We start from the raw sequence: 18,413 nt of genomic DNA, 5'->3' as shown, positions 1-18,413 counted from the left end.
TTTATCAAAATAGATTATAATTTATATATATATATATATATATGTAATATAGTATAGTATATCGGGCCGGGCCGGGTCGATGGAAAATTTGTAAAGCCTAAGCCCGTTTAATTTTTGGCGGGCTTGGGCCGGACCTGACAGCATTTTAATGTGTCCAGGTCTGACTAAATGGGCCTGGACCGGACGGGCTTGTCGGTCCATATCCAAGTCTACTTTGTACCGAACAAATTTTATCTTATAGAAACTGTATCGTACAGACCCTCAAAAGTTACTTTTTCCGTTTTTATTCTTACCGAAAGGTTTAAAAAATTTCTTAAACGTTTTTAATTTTGTTTTTCTTATATTACGGTTACATTTATAATGTTATATCTCTTTTCATTTTTGGCAAAAAGCATTATTAATCTTTCATTTTCTGGTTCATTAAGCCCTTGATTTTTTATTTGGATACATTAAGTCCTTGATCATTTATTTTTTTGTCTCATTAAACCCTTTATGACCAAATTAATAAGTTATGAACATCTAATTATGTTAAAAATGCGTTATTAATTTCATCTGTATTTGAAATTATTAAAAAAAAAATGTTTTTTACAGTTTGAATTAAGATTTTTACAGTTTTCCTATATCCACATTACACATCCAAAACTGTTTCTAAACAGTGAAAAAAATACAAATTTCGAATGCAAATGCAATGAATAAAAGTGTGTTAACCGAATTTTATGTTCAAAATTACATTTTTTGGTCATCAATGGCTTAATGAGACCAAAAATAAATGATCAGAGGCCTAATATATTCAAATAAAAGATCAAGGGCTTAATAAACCAAAAAATAAAAGATTAGGGACCTAATGATGCTTTTTGCCTTCATTTTTCTATTGACAATATATTTAACAATTTTTTTATATTTTTTTGTTTTAACAAGTGGATATGGTGCCTCAGAGAATCCCCAAAAGACTCTTAATGCACTCTCTAAAAATAATATAAATAATTGACTTTTAGTGATTTAAGAGTGACTAACATATATCACATCCAACAATACTCCTTATTTATTATTTTATTTAGGCTTAATAACCTTATCAACCCCTACAACTTGTCTCAATACTGCAACTGACCCCCTGAACTTAGACTTGTGACAACTAACCCCCTTAACTTGCTTATTTTGAACAAATAATCCCTCGAATAGGTTAATATTTGTGATTTTGGGAGTTTTTTTCCCTTTAGTTAATGTATCAGTAGATTAGTTAGATGTAGAAACCGATATTTGAATTTTTTTATTTCTCATGTAATATTATGTTGAATGTTTTTTTGGGGGTTAAGGGTTATTTGTTCCAAATCAGCCACTTGAGGAGTTATTTATTCCAATTGAGCAACTTGAGGGGTTATTTGTTCCAAATAAGCAAGTTGAAGGGGTTAAATGTTACAAGTCTAAGTTCGGAAGATCAGTTGCAGTATTGGGACAACTTGAGGGGGTTTGGAAGGTATTAAGTCTTTTATTATTAAGCTTATTATCTACCAATAGTGTAAGGAGAGAGACTCGTCAATAATAAATGATTAATATAAAATGAATTAAGGAGGCATTAAGAGGTAGATCTGTTCATGGGTCAGGATAGGTCGGGTCCAGCGGTCTTTTGTCTAAAATTGCTCAGTCCAAGCCCAGTCCAGCCCGCTGTTAATTTACGCAGGACCAGACTCAAAAATTAAATTTCAAGCCCAGTCCATATAAGCCCACCTAAATGTATATTAATTTTTAATAATTAAAAATTAAATTTATATTTAGAAATAAATATTAATATATAGATTTTATTAATTAATATTCCCGACCCGTGCTAATTTTATAAACCTAAGCCCGACCAAAAAGGAGACGGGTTTTAGTGGGCCTGGACCAACAGATAAATTTTCATGTCCAAGCTCGGCTCATGGGACACGGGCCAGGACGGGCTCGGTGGGTACCTGGATCCATGAATAGGTCTACTAAGAGGTAGAGAGAGACTCTCTATTAATAGAGACGATGGAGAGACTCTTAGTAATTTAAGGAGCCACTAGGAGGTTGTTGGAGCTGATTTTTAACTCTCACTCCTCAAATTTTAACTTAAGAGTCAAATTAAAAGAGAAATTAAAAGAGACTGTTAGAGATGCTCTTAACTTTTGAATACCTTAACTAAATGATTGCTTGGACAACAAAAATTTTGTTTATTTTATTTCTTCGCGAAAAATTATGTAATTATTTACGCGTAAATTACATACGTGGTGTACAACCTTTACCTGTTTTCACACTTTGGTGTATAACCAAATTTTTTTCACACTAAAGTGTACAACCTTCTGGTGACCTACCACTAAAGTGTACACCAGGTAAAAATGACCGGTCAACCCAGTCAACATGTCTAATCATTAATTTTTAACCCATATTTTTATGAAAATGGGATCCACTCATCTTCTTCAACCTTATACCTTCATCTTTATTTTCTCTCTCTTCCATTTTTATCAAATATCATTTCTCTCTCTAACTCTCACCTCTCTCATTTTCACTTTCTCCCTCTAACTCTCCTCTCTCTCTCTCTCTCTCTCTCTAATTCTCCCTTTCTCTCTCTCTCCCTTTACGGACAATTTTTTCAAAAAAAATTCCATAAGAAAATTTCCATTAATGGGATGCATACCAGCGGACAAGATATCCCCAAGCTAATTAATACATAACAGCTCCACCATGGCATGTTGAGAACACTTCGGGAAGTTCAACAATTTTTAGTTTAAATTTTTGCAATCATCAAATTTTAATTTAAATTTGTTGCTTTCCATTACATTTTTCGACATTTTGTTATTTAGAATCAAATTTTGTTTAGCTTGGCAATGAGGAAAATCGTAGCAGAAGTGACAGCCGGGATGAAAACATCACCTGGGAGAGCTTTAGGGGCAATTCGTTGCTTGATGAACAAAGCAGCAACTGGAATTCCATAGCGGGATATTAGTATATCTTTTGATCCAAATCCTGTAAACCCAGTTTTCATTATCACTTCTTCCAATATCTTCTGAAATTCTTCTGATTCCATATTATTAAACTTTATATTCAAAGAAATTATATATTTGATTAATTAATTAATTAAATAATTACTCGACAGTTTGACAAACAACTCTATAGAAATCAGGTGCCTGTAAAATAATTGTTATATCATTCTTCTATTATTGAACCTATTTCATTTTGTTTCTTCTCCTCACCTCCCGCGTTTTCATTTCATAGTTTCTGTAATAATAACAAGGGTTAATTATAAATAGATATTCTATGATCTCAATCTCATGGAAGCTGAACATTCCATATGAAAACTTCCATTAATTGGTTGTAAAGGGAGAGAGAGAAAGGGAGAATGAGAGAGAGAGAGGAGAGTTAGAGGCAGAAAGTGAAAATGAGAGGGATAAGAGTTAGAGAGAGAAATGATATTTGATAAAAATGGAGGAGAGAGAAAATAAAGATTAGGATATAAAGTTGAAGAAGATGAGTGTGTCCCATTTTCATAAAAATATGGGTTAAAAATTGATGATTTGGCATGTTGACTGGGTTGACCGGTCATTTTTACCTGGTGTACACTTTAGTGGGAGGTCACCAGAAGGTTGTACACTTTAGTGTGAAAAAAATTTGGTTATATACCAAAGTGTGAAAACAGGTAAAGGTTGTACACCACGTATGTAATTTACCCAATTATTTACTTATTGTTGGAATTTTAGAAATGACTGGATTCTTAATGGCTTCTTAATGGCGATGGATTTTCTTTGAAAAATAACTACCTAGTCACTCTTGTAGCTTCGTGCCTAGCGTTATCAGTGACAACGCCCATGAATTACAACGAAAAGCTAGAGAAATTCACTGATATGAATGTCAAGACATGTCAATAGAAGAAGTTAGTTTATTTGACCATGTTGAACCTTGAGAAATTTTTGAATGATAACTTTTTTTTATCATTATACAGGATGATGTAGATAGTTTTATCTCTTTAATTCTATCGAAGCATAGAAACACTGTGCACTTTATTTGTATTGGCCTTTGATGGGTGTGAAAGTTCCAAAATCTTAAGGTGTTTAAGGGGACAGTTTTCTTGGATTCCAAGCTGGACTATATTCTTTTCCATGCCCATGAAGTTTTTGTGGGTAATGAGAGGTACTTGAGCCATGGTTATGGGGGTCCGAAGGAAAAAAGATAGAGGTAGATTGTTTGGAGACCGCTTGATGGAGCTTGGATGAAAGTGATGCGTCCACAAGAGATCTTATTCGAAATCAAAATGGAGATTCTCTTGCTGGTTTTGCAGCGAATTTAGGAATTTGTACAGTTTTTTTTACAGAGCTTTGAAGGCTTTACTTTGATCTCTCTAGTTTGGGATAAAGGGTACATGAAGATAGCGGTGGAGATAGATCCAAGCTCGGTTCTGAATTTATAATTAGTTAAGTTGGTGCTTATCATCCGCTACTTTAACTTATTAAGAAATGACGAAACTTTTGAGATAGAGATAGAAAAATGACGTTTCTTCATATTTAACTGAAGGGTAATCAAACTACGATAAGTTATCACGAGTGCGGTGAGTACGGTGTGGTCGGTCGTGAAGCACATGGTTCACCGTAGGTTTTTTTATATATATACTTAATTTGATTTCCTAGACGGTAAGCCTTCGTCCCTAAAAAAGAAAGTTATATTTAGCCACAAAAGGAAAATACAGAAAATGTATTGGTGGAGTTATCTCCGACGTGGCAAAAGATTAAACGGCATTCTTTCTGTTATAACCTACAGTCAAATCAAGTAAGAAAGTTTTTCTTCCTTCTACCTTAAATCCCCCGCTAACTTCCGCCTCTTTTCTTCGTTGCCGTTGCCGCCGCCGCCGGAATCTCAATCTGACTCACTCTCTCTCACTAACACTTCTCTTTTTCCTGCTCCATTAATGGCCGACCAATCAACTATAGATCCTAAAAGCGGCTTCTGCTCTCAAACCAAAACTTTCCATAGTCTCAGGCCTCAAGTTCCACTTCCGCCACTTTCCGCTTCCATTTCCGTCGCTGATTATGCATTTTCTCTTCTCCAATCCTTTCCTCCACCACCAACCACCGCTGCTCTCATCGACGCCGTCACTGGCCGCCGTATTTCATTCGAGGAATTTATCCGTCGAACTAAAACCTTGTCCTCTTCTCTCCACCACCGTCTCGGCCTCAGAAAAGGAGATACTGCTTTTATCCTTTCTCCTAACTCCGTCGATATTCCAATCCTCTGCTTTTCACTTTTCTCTCTCGGTGTAATCCTCTCCACCGGAAATCCAATCAGCTCGAAACAGGAGATTTTTCATCAAATTCAGCTTTCGAAACCTGTAATCGCGTTTTCCACGGCGGATGTTGCTTCTAAAATCCCCAATCTCAAGACTATTGTACTTAACTCGCCGGAATTTGAATCTCTTGTAACGTCGTCGACTCCAATTGGAGAAGAATTGCAAGGAGCTTCTAATAAGGTAAACCAATCAGATCCTGCAGCGATTCTCTACTCGTCGGGGACGACAGGACGAGTCAAAGGAGTGATGTTGACTCACCGGAACTTAACATACATGGTGGCGGCGGGTCAGGCGGTTAGAGTGGAGAGAAAGAGTCCTGCAGTTAGCTATTGTGCGGTGCCCTTTTTTCATGTTTACGGATTGTGTTACTTTTTGAGGGCGTTGGCGATGGGAGAGACGGTGGTTTTGATGGCGAGGTTTGATATGAAGATAATGTTGAGAGCAATTGAAGAGTTGAGAATCACACATATGGCACTGGCTCCACCGGTGGTTGTGGCTATGGTTAAGGATCCTAAATTGATTCAAGGCTATGATTTGAGCTCTCTTCAAGTGGTGGGCTGCGGCGGAGCTCCGCTTAGGAAAAGTATTATTCAACAGTTCCGGCAACGGTTTCCAGACGTGATTCTTGGTCAGGTTAGTTTACTCACTTGAATCTTATTCTCTTCAACTATTATTAATTATTAATTTTATTGTTTTTCGAAGAATCGCTATATTTTTGGGTAATATCCAATTGATAGACTTGATAATTTTTAAAAATTAAAATGATTTAGAATGATGTTTATTTGAAATCAAATTTTTTATTTTCTAAAATTACAATTTTTGAAGTTTTTTTTTTTAAATTCACTTTATCTCTTAATCAATAAATATTTAAATGATTTTAAAACAAAAAATTTAAAAAATTAAAATTACTTAATTTTTAAAATTTTATAGTTTAAAATTGTCACAATAATTAATATTTAGTTAGTGATTATAATATTAAAAAACATAAAATTCGACCGCTGCTATATTATATTACTATTACTTAAGATTCCAGTGGACAGTAATATAATTTACCCACATAAAATATCCTTAAGATTCGTGTAAATGGTAAATACTGGTTAACCAATGTGAATTTCCGGCAAATCATATCAATAAATTACAATCATAATTCCATAATTTTAATATTACTATTACTTTCTAAATAAAGAGCTACTATAATGTGATGAATGATTAAAACTTTTGGCTTCTGATATTTTCACTGGGGAATGATTAAAACTTTTTGTCTCTAGTAGAAAGGTAGAATTAGAGGTAGCTAGAAGTTTTAATTAGTCAAACCTTTAATAATAGTTTTCGGTGAAAAGTGATTTGAAAAAGTTTATTAAATTCAAAAAAGTTGATTTTGAAAAAACTAGTTTTATGAGTTTTTCAATCAGCTTATTATTCAATTTCTCATAAATTGTACTTTTACCTCTAATTACTATCCTTTAATTCCAAATAAATGTTTTACCATATTTTTATTTTTCGTTTTATACAAATAACTATTAATAATCATCTAAATTTTACTAAACAAATTTATACACCAGTCAATCAAATTAACTAACAGCTAACCCGCAATTTGCTAAACGGGGCCCTTATGTTATTATACTAAAATTTCAGAATTCTGTGTTTGGTTTTTAAAACTGAAGAGTTGTGGAAATTAGTGTCATACATTAGTATATTTCATTCATATTTTTGGATATATATAGTACAGAATCATATGTGGTAGTATATTGGTTTCAACGTTTTGTCTCATCTGGCAGAGAATCAATCACATTCAAACATTATATTTACAGAAAGCCGGCCGATGTTGCTAATATTTAACTGTTTCTTTGTTTTTTTAGCAAAACTGATTTTATATTTATGAGGAAGAATAACTAAACTTAATAGGAGAAGAAAGGGTGATTGACTTTAGGCTCAGTCCGGCCAGTCCGCTAAAGCCGTCTATATTTTGATCGGTTTGGGATTGATAAAAATAGTATGAGTGGATCGGTCCATTCCGGCCCGTCTATTAATATTAATTAATAAATTTATAGGTTAAACATTTACTTTTAAATATAAATTATATTTTAATTAATTAAAAATTATGTATATATTTCTAGGTGAGTTTACAAGGGTAGACTTGGGATTCAATGTTTAAATCCGAACCCAGCCGGTCGGAACTCGTCTAAATTAATAGCGGGTTTAACTGGACTTAGACTGAGTGTTATTACATAAAAGCCCGTTATATCTGGCCCTAGTCCGGCCCTTGGACGAGTCTACTACGAAGTAACCCTTCATACTTGTGTAGAAATAATACACTTAATTGTACTTTTTTAAAATGTCAAAGTTTGTTTGCGTTCTTAAGTTGAAGGTTTTGACTGATCCATATGAATGATGTTAACATGAAGGCATACGGATTAACTGAATCAACAGCCCGAGTCTTTGGAACACTAAGCCTAAGCGAGAGCCAAGTCATAGGCGCAACAGGAAAGCTTATGCCTAATTGTCAAGCAAAGATTGTAGATCCAAAAACCGGCCTTCCTCTCCCACCTGGCAGTCCAGGTGAACTTTGGATCAGAGGACCATCCATTATGAAGGGTAATATTTCTTTTTATCCATTAATCATTCCATCATGTTTCAATATACACATGTACAACACATTTTCTAATTTTTAATTCTGTCATGACAAAAACTGGAAACCATTGTAGCTATGTTGCACAAAAACTGATAAAGGGCGGCCCGGTCGCATTACGCGTCCCCGCTGAGCGAGGGTCCGGGGAGGGGTCCCACCACAAGGGTGTATTGGGGGCAAGCCTTCCCTTGCCAATTTAATTGGCAAGAGGCCGCTCCTAAGACTCGAACCCGTGACCTCAGGTCACACGGCAACAACGTTTTACCGTTGCACAAAAACTGATATTTCAAAGAAAATGAATAGAGCACGGAAACACAAAAATGCTACTAATGTGTTTCCGTGTGACATAGCTATAATGGAGATAGAGAGGGTACGCGGTGTTGGAACACCCTAGTCACCAAGAACCCCTCTTTATTAGGGGTGGTTTAACCTCCCCTAACGGCAAAGATGGACTGACGAGCCTGAGAAAAAATGCCCAGTTTAGTTTATTTTATTGCTCTATCAAGATCAAAATGACATTTTATGGGCCGGGCCGCTTGTTCGGCTCAATAATAGCTCGACCGTGTTCTGCTCGATTTATAAATAAGCCGAGTTTGGGCACAGTGGAACTCATCTTGAATAAACCCGCGAACAGGCTCGATTATGGTTATAGGTTCATGAAGAAGCTCAAAAGCTTGTGAGCAAGCTTGGTTCGGTTATTTTTTAATAATAGTATATTCTATAAAAGGAAAAACGTAAAACTACTTAGTTTTGTATGAGCATATTCTAAAAAATAAATATAACTAATGTACATAATTAATGAGTTGTTAGTGAGCAAAATTGATGAACTGCCTGCCAATAAAGCTCGTAAACAACTAAACAAGCAGCTCACAAGCATGATATTACACTCAAGCTCGTCCATTTTTTAACGAGTCGAGTATGAGCAGATAAAAGCTCAGCTCGGCTCTTTTGTCTTAAAATGAGACGAAAAAGAAACAGCCCAACTTGGCTGGTTTACCTTTATTCTTTTCCCTCCCGTACTGGGCTTGAAAAAGAAATGGCTTATGGAGAGGCAAAAAAATATTTTGCTATCTCTGGGCTGAGCCTAAAATTTACACTCCCATAGCCCCTAAGGAGTGGCTCTGCCACTGAACATAGCATTGTAGTATTTGGAATCAAAGCTGAGGTCATGAGTTTCTGGTATGTTTATGTTTAATGTAGGTTATGTTGATGATGAAGAAGCAACTGCTGCAGCTTTGAACACTGAAGGATGGTTGAGAACTGGAGACCTTTGCTATATTGACAACGAAGGATACCTTTTTTTCATGGATCGTATTAAGGAACTAATCAAATACAAAGGCTATCAGGTTCTGGTTAAACACTATTGTTATTCTCATCAGATTCTCCACTTACTTGGTTAGTAACCATTCCATGTTTCCTGGTTCAGGTTGCGCCAGCAGAACTTGAGCATCTGCTTCATTCACATCCAGATATTGTCGAGGCAGCTGTAATTCCGTACGTAAATTCTTCAGTTCCCAGAATCCCCTTTCTAATATCAGTATTTTATCTCACTAAGTAGAATTAGCAGGTATCCCGACGAGGAATCGGGTCAGGTTCCAGTCGCATTCGTGGTACGACAGAATGGAAGTGCTATTGATGAATCACAAATCAAGAATTTTATAGCTCCACAGGTGCTGATTACTCTTTACAGCTTAACTTGTATGAATTTGATTCGGTTCACTTGATCGTTTAGAAAAACTTGATTGCAGGTTGCACCGTACAAGAGAATCCGACGAGTAATCTTCATTGATTCATTACCAAGGAATGCTGGGGGTAAGTTGCTCAGGAAGGAATTAGTTAAACTTTCACTCTCAAATGCTACTTCTAAGTTATGAAATCACTTCGACATGAACCGACAAGAACGAATCACATCCCATTTGGATCATCAATCACAGTTGTAGATTACGCATCTGATTACAAAACTGTACGAACTCGATCAGTTCAATACTAAATTATAGAACCTTATTGCAGATGCATAAGAAAAGAAAAACTTTCATTGGCAAAGAACATAGAATGCACTAACCATCACTAATTACATAAACAATAGTATCCCATACCTATACTGATTTTTAGATTGAGATGCTGTTCGGGATTCCACGACCAGTTACTCCGGGACCTGAAGTGGGTAGGAGCAATTCATAGGGAGGAATTCCAGCTCCACTTCTGTTTTTAAGACGAACGTCTTTATTTCTCGTGTTTATTATCTGTTCTATCTCCTCTAGTCGAGCAGAGAATCTATTGAACATTTGTCGTACTTCATGATCGTTTATCCAATGGCTGTGCAGCTGATTTATCTCTCCCAGATACTCTTCGTCCGGGGAATGAGTTGATAGAGTGTCTTGGACAGCCATAATTTTGGTTGCTTGAAGTTTAGTTGGCAAAGATGACAGGAAAGTCTGTTGGGGATTGATGTAAAACTTCTCGTAATCAGGTTCGTTTTCTTGAGGGATGAATTTTCTCATTAGTGTAGGACGATTAGGCACGTATCCTCCGAAGGGATACTGACCGAAGTTTAAAGCTGCGTGTTGGCCTGATGCAGTCCATATCATAGTAGTCAGTATGCCATATAAGTCCTCTTTGGTATTAAGTTTAGGCCACCATGGTTCGTTCCGTTTGTCGTAATGACCTTTGTTCTTAATCTCATCCCACCAGGATTGGAGCTCGATGTCGGATTTGACAGAATTAGGCTCTGTGTAGAAGTGATTGACGTAAGATTCAACCCATTCTTCGATGGCTGACCATATGAGAAGTCCGTCCGAAGCATAAGGGTAGTCTTCAATCACAAGTCTCACTCCACCGGGCTTTGAAGAATCCTCTACTGCCATGCCCCTGAAAATTCCATCACGAGTATGATTTTGAACGTTTGAATCATTGGAAGGTTAACAACGATGTTATCTGTATCGAGAGACTATGCGACCAAATTTGAGTGTATTAGTAAAACGCATAGCAATTTTACCTGCGAAGAAGATCTGCAGGCAATGCCTGCATGTCGAACCTCCATATATTCTTGTACGCTGCAGAGCTAATCTCCATAGAATACTTTCCAGGACTGAAGCAAGCCTCGATTATGCCTCCCCCGTTTATAAGACTTTGTCGTGCAAGTGCATTTATTTCTAGTGTATATCGCATATGAGGATGAAGCAGCTTGTAAATTGGGTGCATCGCACTGAGTTGTCTGTGAGTTGCAATTATGTAAGGCTCCATTGCAGCATGAGTATTCAACCTGAAATTCAACGCAATCCACATTGAGGCGTATGAGGAAAACGAGTGGTGTAGAATGACAACTAGTGTGTCAAAATGAAAACAAATGAAACAAGTATGGACCCGAAGGCCGAAACATTACCAATGATTTACTAGTTGATGAACGCCAGCATCGTTCGAGCATACATGTGCTTTAGCTAGTTTCCAAATCCAGTGAGTTGTGGCATCATGGCCATGAGTATAAACATTTTTATTGCGAGGCCGAGAAGGTTTAGGAGGAAGTGAAAGTTCGATAGCTATTGGCCTCAGCATACCAGCCCGGTTGTGGAAGAAAACTGTCCTCGATGCATATGCTTTTCTTCCTGGTAAAGAGTTCATCTTTTCCATAAATGGCAAAAGCATGTCATGGTAATCGAGTATGAATAGTCTCTTCTCCGCCATTGCCTGAATCAGGTAACAAAGAGCCCAACGTGACCATTTGACATTTGTACCGGAAAGGATATCGAAAGGAAAAAAGGAATGGAAGACGAGAAAAATAAATAAGCACCGAGTGCACGTACGTACCTGTTCTACACTCATACCGTTGAGATCTCGCTCTATTATATCCTTTGTGAGTGCTGATTCGGGAGGGCCGTAGACAGCAGGGTCTAGCTTACTGACAATAGGAAATTCCTGTAAAATAGAACCCCAATTAAGCACTTCAAAGCCGAAACTGGCAATACGAGAAGTCATTAAACAGCAAGGATAGCACATGGTTCGAAATAGTACCTTCAAAATTTCAATGTTCACTGGGTTGACACCAGCCAAACTCTGTCGCGCAAATTCGTTATCACGCAACCAAGCAAATCTATCCCCTGTACACATACATGTACTAAAATTAGGAAGCGCAACGAAATGTAGCTTCAAACTCAAACAGTTGTGCAACATGATTGAAAGATACAAGACCTATATTCCAATTTCCGAACAAAGAAAGTAACAAATATGGAGGACGGAAGAACATACACATGATTGAAAGATACAAGACCTATATTCCAATTTCCGAACAAAGAAAGTAACAAATATGGAGGACGGAAGAACATACGTACGTTTTATAACAGTTGGCATTTCATATTTCAGTAACCTTTCACCAACACTTTTAACCTGATTCATAATATTGCCGACGATCGGATGAATTGGTTTGTGCTCTTCTAATTTTAAGAGAAGACCGTCATTGTATAGCTTATCGATATCAGAGAAGCACGCGAACGGAATATCTGAACTCGATAAAGCAGCAGCAATACTTGGAATTAGATTGTGAAGCAGAGCTTTCAACCTTCCAGCAGAGAAAGTATTCTGCTTGATCTCGTCGAAAGTTTCGTCTCTAGGTACATACAGCGGATGTGGCTTCTCAATTCTACTCTCAGAAAGCGGCTCTAGAAAAAATTTCAAATGCATTACACCAATTAGAATTAGCACCGCGAAAATGTCACCAAGCACACTTCAACTTTTGCACTGAATATTTACCTTTCTTTGTTGGCGGGCGGCCAGTTCTACATCGCATAGGATAAGGCCATTCCTTATTACCACCGAAAACCGGTCTAGCAAGATCTCCATCCTTATCAGGATTTCCCAAATCATTGTAAGGAGCATAATCATATATTCTATCATGAACTTTTCTTTTGCCTTTTCCATTGCCACGAATACTAAGCAAGTCTTCTCGCCGGAGGTCTCTAATGCCAGGAGGTGTTTGTGATGGTAAGTATGGCTGTTCATACAATACAGGTATCAGTCAAAACAACACTATTATCCTGTGCTCGTTTGGTTATCTTTTTTTATAGCTCTTTTTACTGTTTTACTCCAAACAGTATGTATAGATTTCATTAGGATCGAGTAACAACTGTTTATAGAGAGCTATTTTGGAACGAAAATCAACTAACATCTACCGGTTACCAGTGTCAAAATGGGTTATCGTGTCATAAACATGTTATGTGCATCTATATATTCCACGTGATTATATATGATATAAATGATATAAAAATGATAATCGTGTCAAACGAGTTGTCAGTAACAACAAACACTCTATATTGGCTAACATCTAGGGCTGTAATCGAGCCGAGCCGAGCTTTGGCCTGCTCAGGCTCGGCTCGTCAGAAAATTGACGAGCTTGAGCTTAACATTCTGTTTGTGAGCAGCTCACGAGCTGTTCGCTCTGCTCATTAATTCAGTTCATGAATTTCGCTAGCGAACAACTCATTAATTATGTTCATTAATTATATTGATTTGAAATTTTTTTAACACAAAACTACATAGTTTTGAAATCTACAAAACTACGTTGTTTTTCATGAACCTTACATCGAGCTTGCTCATAAGCTTGTTCATGAAACTATAATTGAGTCTGCTCGCGAGCTTTCGAGCCGAGCCTCACTGTGTTCAAGCTCGGCTCGTTTACAAATCGAGCCGAACACCAAGCCACTCATGAGCGGCTCGGCTCATTTACAGCCCTACTAACATCTATACATTAGCAAAAACATCAGCAAAACCAAAACGGTAAACAACCGAACCAAACAGGCGCTCTAGGCTCTATTAACGTAAGAAAACAAGATATGGAAGAATTGAATAGTAGAACTCTTACTTGATTTCTGAAGATGATTCTGCTTTCAGGATTATCTTTCTGAGAATGGATCCAAGTATTTGCAGGGAAGAAAAAGGGGCTTCCATCGAAACCATGAATAACAATCTCAACCAAGTAAAATTCCTTGCCATGAGGATTAGTAATAAGGACAGCGCCGGGATTTCCAAAGTCATAAGGGACTGTGAAATCAGCTGCATATTCAACTAGATGAGCATGGCTTGATGGCTTTGGCAGCCAACCCCTTACTGATGACTCTATACTCTTCCCTGACCCGGTTACTGCACAGAAAAAATAGCCACTAACTTGATTATTGCAATAAGAAGAGAGAGAGAGAGAGAGTTTAATAGTTCTACTTGTCTACCCTTTCACGTTGATTGTCCGGTTAGAAATAATGTCTGTGATAGTGCTATGTAAACTAGGGTGAAATCGGATAAAGATTATCCGATTTTAAAATTGCAAAGAAATCAAACAAAGATTGTCCGAGTACATAACGCTAGCAATAATGCCTGGGTTACGGTTTTGACTGACATCCAACAAGGAAGCAAGACAAAGATTGTCCGACTTATTTGTTGGAAGTCGTTCCAAAAGCATGGTCGGTTTTCCGTGCTCTGTTTTTGGGTGGGAATTTCTACAATGTGAAGAAGTCGGACAATCTTTATCCGACATTCTTGCAACAAGAAGTCAGGACAATCTGTCCGATGTCCTTATTGGATCTCAGACAAACTGTAACCTGAGCAATTGCTCGGGTTAAGTAGGGTGTAGAGAAGTTGGACAATCTCTGTCCGACTTTGCAATTTTAAAATTGAATAGTTTTTAGCATAGGAGCATAATTTTTAGAAATAATGTCCGTGATAGTGCTATGTAAACAAGGGTAATCGGATAATAGGATAAAGATTATCCGATTTTAAAATTTCAAAGAAGTCTAACAAAGATTGTCCGACCTCTGCACATTGTAAGTAACCCGAGCAATAATGCTCAGGTTACAGTTTTGTCCGATATCCAACAAGGAAGCCTAACAAATATTGTCCAGCTTTGAAGTCGGACAAAGATTGTCTGACTTTTTTGTTGGAAGTTGTTCCAAAGGCAGCACGGTCGGTTTTCCGTGCTGTTTTTGGGTGGGAATTTCTACGATGCAAGAAGTCGGACAATATTTGTCTGACTTTCTTGTTGGACCTCGGACAAATCCATAACCGAGCATTGCTCAGGTTCCGTACAATGTGGAGAAGTTGGACAATCTTTGACAGACTTCTTAGCAATTTTAAAATCGGCTAATCTTTATCCGATTTCACCTTAGTTTACGGATCACTATCACAGTCTCTTTTTCTAATATCCAGAGCATTTATTCAGACAAAACACCTCTTTTAAAGCATAAAAATCCCATCTTTATAGGAATCCCCGATCCAAAAAGCATAACCCATTTCATATATTTTAAAAAAACAGCATAGAAAAGAAGAAGAGAGAGAATTTACTAGTTCTTCTTGTCTACCCTTATACAGTACAAAGAAGCATAGTAAGAAACAGGCACAAATAACCCAGAAACACAAAGACAAAATACCTCTTTTCAAAGCATAAAAATCCAATCTTTATAGAAATCCCTAATCCAAAAACATAACCCATTTCATATATTATATATATAAAAAAAAAATCAACTTCCAAATAACCTAATTTTAAAGCACAAAAATCCAATCTATAAACCCTTGATCCAAAAAACATAAACCCATTTCATAAATTAAACAGAAAACCAGAAGAAAATGGTAAAAAAAAAAAAAAATGAGATGCTAACTAACTAACCAGGGTCAACATCTTCACTAATAAGCTGGATCAAGATTCCTTGACCAATCCCATTAACAAAATACTCCCATTGATCTTCAATTTTCTCATTGACTTTCTCCTTTATCTTCTTCCTTATAGTTATCACAGCCCTCACTTCAATCACTTCATCGGAACTACTCACCACCACCGCCGGCAGCCCTCCATTTACCGACTCTACAATCTTATCATCACTGCTTATCACAGCCCTGATTCTGACTGACCCACCATACCCCACTCTTGTTACCGGCAACCGGGTTGTTCTTCTGTAAAACCCATTTTTTCCGGCCACCGGTTGTGATCGCCGGAATGCGATCTCTGGGTTCAAATTAGACACTTGTTTCAACCCATACATCTCTTCTTTCCTTCTGAAGAAGGATAAAGATGGAGACTTTGGTGTTTGGGTGAACTTAAAACGATGTCGTGTTTGGTGAAGAGGGGAGAGATTTTTCAGTGGAAAGTTTACTACTTTGTGGTGTTCAATAGTTGAAGGTGAAGTGGAGGGGAGAGGAGACAGGGACACAGGTTCTGTTTATTAGTACTTTATTTTATACAGTTTGTATGATTAATGATGGGAGGGATTTTAATGCCCACTTGCCTACGGTGGCGCGTGGAGTTAAGTAATCACGGAATAGGCTGCAATGTGGATTCTAGAAGGTGGTGGCGCGTGACAGTGAACGAGCATCGGAATGGGATGCCACGTGGAACTCAGGAGATGCATGCAATATAATTTTACTTTATTAAGGACAAAATTATTCTACCGTTGAATTGTAACGTTTGTTTAGTACTATCCTGAAAAAGAAAACAAAGTTAGTTTAGTCCTTTTTTCAATGTTAATTTCAAAAAAAACACTTGGAGTTATACTGATTTACAGATGAATGCGTGTAGGGTTTTTTTTTTTTTTTTTTTTTTTGTCAAAAAGTGAACGTGATTATCACGGTTAGAAATCAAGAATTTTGACCTAACACCATCTGAAATGATAACTGTTGGTCACGTTCTCGACTCAGATATTGGTCAAATTAGCGATTAAAACTCACAGCTGGTTCGTAGCTCTCATGGACGATATTCTTTATTCGTTAGGTGTCCTCAACATTGTGAATCGGTTCCACATGTGTGTGCGTCGTCTGGTGTGTATTGAAACCACCTCTTCTTCCTTTGCCCCTCACATTACGAACATGGTTTTCTTTGTAATTACTAGATCTGACATGAGACCTAAAGTGTTATTGTGGTGGTCGTATTGGAACGCGCTTAGGGTTAATATTGTCTCCCCTCTCATTGAACCTCAGATTTTCTTCACGAGCCTAGGATGGGATATACTTTTTACCGGCACCTGCAGTTGAGACCCCTCTCCCATTATCCGCTACTCCTTGGGATGTTGACTTCTAAGAGAGAATCCCAACACACTTCTCTGATATCTTGTTGACTTCATTGGTGAGATCAATGATTCTCTCCTTCAAGATCGACACTTTATTCGCTTTTGTTATGGCTTTACTGTTAGCCCTAAGTGCTTGCATAATTTTTGGTAAAGTGAAAGTAGGATAACGGGTGTAGAAAAAATTGTGGGATGTGGTAGGAAAAAATGGTATTAAATTTTTTGTTAAATCTTATATCCCAATGGGCGTGCTAAAAATTGTTAGCGATATTTTCGAATAATGCTAATTTTTCAACTTTGTCACATGTGGTTTGGGTGTGGGCGTGCCTGAAAAATTAATTCTTAATTAATGTGGGACGGTTAAGTTTATGGATTTGCACTCCAAAACTTGACATCTAATTGAAGCGATTGGTGATGGACGCAGGGATTGAAAAAGTCCATTTTGGGTTCCTAACATCGTATAGAAACTTTGCTAGATTATTTAAAGCTATTGCAAATAAGCTATTGAGAGTAAGTAAAGGAAGTAAAAATGTGAAATTGACACGAGATTTGTTAAAAGGGGTTATTTTATGGGTAAATAATTTATTAGTCCCTTAGTTTTTATCTAACACACTGTTTAGTCCCCATATTTTAAAAAACACATTTTAATGTCCTTATCTTTTGCCAATATTAACCTTATGGTCCTTTCATCTATTTTTTTAGATTTTTAACCGAACATATCTTAGCTTTTAGGACAACCACTATACAATACAAGTGACCATGTTACTCTGTTATTTTATATATATCTGTTTATGCTAAAATATAACGATTACAAGTCTAAAAAAACTAGACAAAAGGACCAAAGGGTTAATATTGGCAAAAGTTAGGGATCTTATAATGTATTTTTCAAAATAGGGAGACTAAACAGTGTGTTAGGTAAAAAGTAAGGGACTAATAAATTATTTACCCTTATTTTATTGATATCAAAATGAGTCTGAATAATAATTGTTGATGGCAAATAAATACAATTTAAGTAATGTCTATATCAACCTATAGCTAAACCAATTGCACAATTAAATGTAAATAAATCCATAATATGAGCAGAAATTGAATTGCAATAATTATAATAAGGGAAATGAAATTAAAGAATGAAACGACAAACCCGAAGCCATAATTGGCTATATCGATGAGACATTATCCTAGGACAAATATACAAAAAAAAAAAAAAACAAGGTGCCAAGTTCGCAAAAAGAAAGATTTTACATATATATGAGTCGATAATAAAACACGGAGTGTCAGGTTCGCAAACTAAGAAAGAATCAAAGAGAGAAGGAAGAAAGAGTAAGAAATTTCTAAATGGTTATATATAGGGTAAATAATTATAAGGTTCTTGTGTTTTTATCTAATACACTATTTAGTCCCTCTGTTTTTAGAAATAATTGTATAGTCATCTAGTTTTTGTTTTTATTAACTCTTTAGTCCT

General features: G+C 36.7%; 2 protein-coding genes across 2 annotated transcripts; one reads left to right on the top strand and one right to left on the bottom strand.

Moving 5' to 3' along the window:
- Positions 1-4,668: 4,668 nt before the first annotated feature.
- Positions 4,669-9,805, top strand: LOC136231215 (4-coumarate--CoA ligase-like 9). The gene is made up of 6 exons (XM_066020529.1): positions 4,669-5,923; positions 7,696-7,885; positions 9,120-9,265; positions 9,346-9,413; positions 9,487-9,589; positions 9,668-9,805. Exons 1-6 carry the CDS (start codon positions 4,913-4,915, stop codon positions 9,791-9,793), a joined length of 1,644 nt encoding a protein of 547 aa, XP_065876601.1. The 5' UTR covers positions 4,669-4,912; the 3' UTR covers positions 9,794-9,805.
- Positions 9,806-9,930: 125 nt separating this feature from the next.
- Positions 9,931-16,108, bottom strand: LOC136231214 (lipoxygenase 6, chloroplastic). Its single transcript, XM_066020528.1, has 9 exons — positions 15,562-16,108; positions 13,771-14,048; positions 12,663-12,903; positions 12,245-12,571; positions 11,928-12,013; positions 11,724-11,831; positions 11,302-11,603; positions 10,915-11,181; positions 9,931-10,787 (listed from the first exon to the last, which is right to left on the bottom strand). Exons 1-9 carry the CDS (start codon positions 15,932-15,934, stop codon positions 10,028-10,030), a joined length of 2,742 nt encoding a protein of 913 aa, XP_065876600.1. The 5' UTR covers positions 15,935-16,108; the 3' UTR covers positions 9,931-10,027.
- Between the last annotated feature and the right edge of the window lie 2,305 nt (positions 16,109-18,413).

The sequence above is a fragment of the Euphorbia lathyris genome, chromosome 5 (genome assembly GCF_963576675.1).
Source record: "Euphorbia lathyris chromosome 5, ddEupLath1.1, whole genome shotgun sequence".
In the NCBI taxonomy this organism is placed as follows: Eukaryota; Viridiplantae; Streptophyta; class Magnoliopsida; order Malpighiales; family Euphorbiaceae; genus Euphorbia; species Euphorbia lathyris.
This window is presented reverse-complemented; position numbering and strand designations above follow the sequence as displayed.